Source organism: Chanodichthys erythropterus, chromosome 11, assembly GCF_024489055.1.
Source record: "Chanodichthys erythropterus isolate Z2021 chromosome 11, ASM2448905v1, whole genome shotgun sequence".
NCBI classification, from domain to species: Eukaryota; Metazoa; Chordata; class Actinopteri; order Cypriniformes; family Xenocyprididae; genus Chanodichthys; species Chanodichthys erythropterus.
This window is the reverse complement of record NC_090231.1, coordinates 44,077,662-44,083,493: the sequence shown is the minus strand read 5'-3', so window position 1 is coordinate 44,083,493 and position 5,832 is coordinate 44,077,662. Positions and strand designations below refer to the sequence as shown.

General features: G+C 34.9%; 2 protein-coding genes across 2 annotated transcripts; both read right to left on the bottom strand.

Annotated features, from left to right (window-relative positions):
• Window positions 1-505: 505 nt before the first annotated feature.
• On the bottom strand, window positions 506-1,187 carry cxcl8b.3 (chemokine (C-X-C motif) ligand 8b, duplicate 3). The gene is made up of 3 exons (XM_067399644.1): window positions 1,124-1,187; window positions 717-855; window positions 506-578 (listed from the first exon to the last, which is right to left on the bottom strand). The coding sequence occupies exons 1-3, from the start codon at window positions 1,185-1,187 to the stop codon at window positions 506-508; spliced, it is 276 nt and encodes a 91-aa protein (XP_067255745.1).
• Window positions 1,188-4,652: 3,465 nt separating this feature from the next.
• cxcl8b.1 (chemokine (C-X-C motif) ligand 8b, duplicate 1) lies at window positions 4,653-5,624 on the bottom strand. The gene is made up of 4 exons (XM_067402060.1): window positions 5,510-5,624; window positions 5,292-5,421; window positions 5,087-5,155; window positions 4,653-4,905 (listed from the first exon to the last, which is right to left on the bottom strand). The coding sequence occupies exons 1-4, from the start codon at window positions 5,574-5,576 to the stop codon at window positions 4,875-4,877; spliced, it is 297 nt and encodes a 98-aa protein (XP_067258161.1). The 5' UTR covers window positions 5,577-5,624; the 3' UTR covers window positions 4,653-4,874.
• Between the last annotated feature and the right edge of the window lie 208 nt (window positions 5,625-5,832).

Sequence of the window (5,832 nt, the reverse complement as noted above, 5' to 3'; positions counted from 1 at the left end):
TGGACCACTTTTGATAGATACTGATCACTGCAGACTGGAAAAAACCCATAAGAGCTGCAGTTTTGGAGATGCTCTGACCCAGTAGTCTAGCCATATATATATATATATATATATATATATATATATATATATATATATATATATATATATATATATATATATATATATATGACCTCTTAAAGTGGACAAAGACAATTTTCTGAAGATTGTTGAAAATGAGAAAAAACAACTTTATTTTCTATTTTTGGTACATCAGCATTAGTGCTTTTGGACAAAATGACAATACAGTCTAACATTTGGCATCATGCATATTTTCTAAGCTTTCATAAATTTGCATAGTCAAAATGTGTTTCTCTATTCATCACTTTTAACGAGCAAGTCATCTGGATCCAAACAGGGTTCTATTGACATTTTGTAATGGTAGATGTATGTTTGCATTGAACAGATGCATTTAACAGGTCTCTAAACATAAGGTAAGAAAGCGTTTGCATGTAAACATGAGAAATTATCCTTCGATGATCTTTTTCACCCATTCATCTTTGGGATTGAGGCAGGTCTGTCCTTGTTTCAGTGTGGCACTGTGTACCACAAAGAAGGTTTATTGGGATGAAGGCAGATTAAAAGACAGATTAAATAGATTATGAAAGACAATATTAATTTGAATCCATCATGCATGCAGACATCTGCATTGTACTGATAGTTTATGTCACTCTCACATGATCTGCATGTTTCTGCATTGTGCTCCAGCAGGAATCATCTGTATGTTCTGTATTAGTTTGCGGTAAATTGGTTTTCCGGAATATGTTCGAAGACACGGGCAGCGTAGCTGTGGAGCCAACAGTCTAGCAGCAAAGACTTCATGAAATGAGACAGGAATAAAAGTAATAGAAGTAGGCTCTTACAATATGTGTTTCTACACATTTTTAGAGCTGATTTACAGTATAACTTAATTCTATGTGCATCATTGATCATTACTTGAAACTATCTGTATTGCATAAAGAACTATATAAATAAAGGTGACTTGACACATGCCCATGTGCAATTCTTTAAAAAAAAAAAAAGACTTAAAAGGATCAAATACGATGGATATTGCCAATAAAATTCAGAAAATGCCTCTGCATACCTTCTGTTTTGGACAGCAGTGTCATGCATGTCAAAAAAACGAAGGCTGCTTTGGTGAACTTCATCATTGTGAAATGTCCCAAAGAGCAATCAACATGTAACTAAATAAATGGTAAAGCTGCAGATGTTTCCTAGAGCAATTCACTTCTCTAATTCACCCGTCTACAGACAGTGTGTAAGTAGTTTGGCAGGACTTTCTCTTTTAAAGAACCTCGGTACTGACATCACGTTAATCAAAAGTGATTGTGCAACAAGGTCCCTTCAGTGAACCCAAATTCTGCTGAAGACACCCAGGAGCTTTGGAGGAAGGCATGCTTTGGGAAACATTTGATGACATTTAGTCAACGTGTGTTGATTGTAAATTGTAATGTTTTAGATCAAAGGGGTTCAGATTACCAAAAAGTTTGGGAATCCCTGAAGTAAGATTGATGCAAAATTACAGGGACAGTGGACACATGGACACTTAGTAGGAACATAAATGGACATTGAAATCTTGAAAAGATGTGAGAGGATAAAACAGAAAGAAATATTAATTCATAAATCTCATTCTGATTCTGATTTAGCAAATGCTTCTTTTCAAAACAACTTAGAAATGGAAAAACACCATAAGCATTTTGTCATGAGAAACAAAATTAGCAGTTCAAAATGCCAAGTTTATAGTATAAGGTAGATTACTCTCAAGCATGAGCAGAAAAAAACTGGAGTGGAAGAAAATGGAAACTGACCACCAGGAAAGGCTGATTGCGAGGAGATGTGCAATAAAACATTAATCATAATTACCATACCACAAAGTTATCCTCAACTCCCAAGCAGGCCAGACCAACCACAGAATATCTGATGTAAACTGCAAAAACCAGAGCCCTAAGCTGTCCAGAAACCCTCAACCATCCAATTTCACTTGCTGAAACCTACACAACTTCCAGGAGTCACACAGATTTGTATTCTTTATAATAGCCTGATGTCATATGAACAAATTAAATTGTATATTTAAAAACAGCATTTTTTAGATTAGCTGCATCAAGTCACTTACATTTACATTTAACTTAACCATTTAGCAGATGCTTTTCTCCAAAGCAACTTACAAATGAGAACAACAGAAGCAATCAAATCAACATGAGGGCAACAGTATAACAGTGAAGCAAAATCTGTAAAGCTTAAAGGTGCCCTAGAACTTTTTGAAAAAGTTGTAATATAAGTCTAAGGTGTCCCCTGAATGTGTCTGTGACGTTTCAGCTCAAAATACCCCATAGATTTTTTTAAATTAATTTTTTTAACTGCCTATTTTGGGGCATAATTAGAAATGAGCCGATTCAGGGTGTGTGGCCTCTTTAAATCTCGTGCTCCACGCCCCAAGAGCTCGCGCTTGCCTTAAACAACATAAAAAAAGTTCAAACAGCTAATATAACCCTCAAAATGGATCTTTACAAAGTGTTTGTCATGCAGCATGTCTAATCGCATAAGTACAGTGTTTATTTTGATGTTTACATTGATTCTGAATGAGTTTGAGGCTATGCTCCGTGGCTAATGGCTAATGCTACACTGTTGGAGAGATTTATAAAGAATGAAGTTGTGTTTATGAATTATACAGACTAAGTGTTTAAAAATTAAAATAGCGACCACTCTTGTCTACGTGAATACAGTAAGAAACGATGGTAACTTTAACCACATTTAACAGTACATTAGCAACATGCTAATGAAACATTTAGAAAGACAATTTACAAATATCACTAAAACTATCATGTTATCATGAATCATGTCAGTTATTATTGCTCCATCTGCCATTTTTTTTTGCTATTGTCCTTGCTTGCTTACCTAGTCTGTTGATTCAGCTGTGCACATCCAGATGTTCTGCCCTTGTCTAATGCCTTTCATAATGTTGGGAACATGGGCTTGCATATGCAAATATCGGGGGTGTACACCCCGACCCCGTAATAGTCGGTGTTATGTTGAGATTCGCCTGTTCTTCGGAGGTCTTTTAAACAAATGAGATTTATATAAGAAGGAGGAAACAATGGAGTTTGAGACTCACTGTATGTCTTTTCCATGTACTGAACTCTTGTTATTTAACTATGCCGAGGTAAATTCAATTTTTGAATCTAGGGCACCTTTAAACGATCATCCATCACAACTCCGAGGTTCCTGGCTGTCCTGGAAGGAGTTATGTTTGACGAACCAAGTTGAATGGAGAGGTTATGATGAAGCGCTGGGTTGGCACTGACCACAAGCAGTTCTGTCATGACAACTCTGAGTGTTTGACATGGTAATGGTATAACAGTGTTGATATGTTTGGTCTTGGCAGAGGAATAGATCTGCTTTTATTGCTGCTGCTGCAGAGCAAGTATGGGCCTTGCTGCCAATACATACAAGACATGCTGCTGCTGTACAATATAGCATACGTGAATTAGCCAGTGGCATAACTTTGTTTTAAAAAGTGGGTGGAACAGATGTTTAATAAGATAGTTTCATCCTTACATCTACAATAATTGTTAGTCTCGAGAGTATTCAGATTAGTCAATAAATATGTGGATCTGCATTTAATATTAGATTGACCTGATGGACTAGTGGTAAAATTTTTGTTCATGAAGTTGAGTTTATGAATTATATAGACTGCAAGTGTTTAAAAAATGAAACTAACGTCAGTCTTGTATCTGTGAATACAGTACGAATCTTTAACCACATTTAACAGTACATTAGCAACATGCTAACGAAACATTTAGAAAGACAATTTACAAATATCACTAAAAATATCATGGATCATGTCAGTTATTATTGCCCCATCTGCCATTTTTCGCTATTGTCCTTGCTTGCTTACCTAGTCTGATGATTCAGCTGTACACATCCAGATGTCCTGCCCTTGTGTAATGCCTTGAACATGAGCTGGCATATGCAAATATTGGGGGCGTACATATTAATTTTAATGCCAATATATATTTTCTCACACTCTTATAAACAAAGATTCTTGTAGATTGGCATCTACAATTCCATTAAGAACCTTTAACATCCATGGAACCTTTTCGTTCCTCAAAAGGTTCTTTATAGTAGAAAATGGTTTAGATTTTTAGAATGTTCTTCACACTAAGAGAAAATCTATTCTTTTAAGAACTCTTCACAGAAAGGATCTTTGGGGAACCAAAAATGGTTATCCTATTGAATCACTGTGAAAACCCCTTTAGGAATATTTTTAAGACTGGAATGAGAGCAGATGTCACAAGATTCAATGACTTGCATGTCTTCAGAAGATCTATGCATGAGTTACATGGCCCATTTTTATGACAGACCTTTGATGCTTTTGAAAATTTTCTCATTTTGGATTCTGCAGAAGAAAGTCATACTGGTTTGGAATGACATGATAGTGAGTAGCTTATGGAAAAATACTGAATTCAGAAACTGAATTGAGATGACAAAAAGGCACAATAAAACCAACAAAAATATCCATTTTGACAAATAAAACTGTTTTTATTAGCATAAGCACAATTCATCATAATTAAGCAATATAAACTATGTTAGCATAAAAAAACTACAATTCAGTGACACTATAAATAAATATATAAAATTAAGGTAAGGTAAAGTAACAGTAAAAAAAAAATCACTTCACATTTTATAAAACAAAAGCATGTTTTTACATTCAATACTTCATTTATCACCTAGAAATGATAAATTAAATTAAAAAATTCTATATAACAGTAGTATTGGTCGAATATATCAGTTTCTTCAGTTGCTCTTTGTGTTTTTAAAACTGTGATTCTCATTCATTACTGGCTCTTGACTTTCCTCTTGTTTATTCTGCAAACATGAAGAGACACACAGTACATTAGTGTCTGAAGCTGCTGCAGTGTCCGAGTTTAAAAATTATTCATTAGAATTATTTAATTAACTTATATTAATAATAATAATAAGATAATAATAAATATAACAAGAATAATAAGATAATAAGAGTGCCACACCATCATAGACAAGAACTTACGCATCCTTGAGAGAAATCACCCAGTCTTTTTTAGAATCAAGACACATCTGTCCTCCGTTCATTCTAGCACTGTAAGGAAACAAATGTATAATTATTTAAAATCTATAAAATTACACTATTTCATTATTATTATTATTATTATTACACACTCATGTACATCATGAGCCTGAATTTGAAGTGTTGCTTTGTTAAGTTTCACACTCACATGATCTCCTCATTTTTGCATTTTGGCCCAGCAGGAATCACCTTTAATGACAGTATTTTTTTAATAGGAATTGGTGGTCCTGAATGTTTTTTAATGCACTGGCACCGCAGATTGATGCGAGGTTGTTGACCTGCAGTGACAGAGAAAGAGTTGGTGTAAGATGTAGCATGAAGTATCTGATTGATTTAAAACACTGTTATGAAAGATATTCTGCTTACCTTCAGCTGTGGACAGCAGTGCAGCTGTGCAGATCAGAGACATGAGGGCTGCTACGGTGAACTTCATTCTGAACTGGTGTTGTGCAAAGCAATGCCAGTAAATGTGTCAAGTGAGTGTCTGCTATAGTCTAACACAGGCCTGCACTCTCCCTTTTATAGAGAGAGACTCCCACACAACATGCAACTGTTTGTTGCGCAATTTCCATTTCTGACAAATCTTCTCTTCCAAGGAACTCTCACTTTCAATGGCTATTATTCTATTGTAATTTACTTTACTAGCAAGAATAAAAACACTTCTTAACCCTATAAAGCCTACTGGTTCA

Coding starts and splice junctions, on each gene's coding strand:
- cxcl8b.1 (XM_067402060.1), bottom strand. CDS start 5,576: ATGAAGTTCACCGTAGCAGCCCTCATGTCTCTGATCTGCACAGCTGCA. Junction 5,422..5,509: donor ACTGCTGTCCACAGCTGAAG/GTAAGCAGAATA, acceptor CTGTCACTGCAG/GTCAACAACCTCGCATCAAT. Junction 5,156..5,291: donor TGCAAAAATGAGGAGATCAT/GTGAGTGTGAAA, acceptor GTTTCCTTACAG/TGCTAGAATGAACGGAGGAC.
- cxcl8b.3 (XM_067399644.1), bottom strand. CDS start 1,187: ATGAAGTTCACCAAAGCAGCCTTCGTTTTTTTGACATGCATGACACTG. Junction 856..1,123: donor ACTGCTGTCCAAAACAGAAG/GTATGCAGAGGC, acceptor CATTTCATGAAG/TCTTTGCTGCTAGACTGTTG. Junction 579..716: donor TGCAGAAACATGCAGATCAT/GTGAGAGTGACA, acceptor TGTGGTACACAG/TGCCACACTGAAACAAGGAC.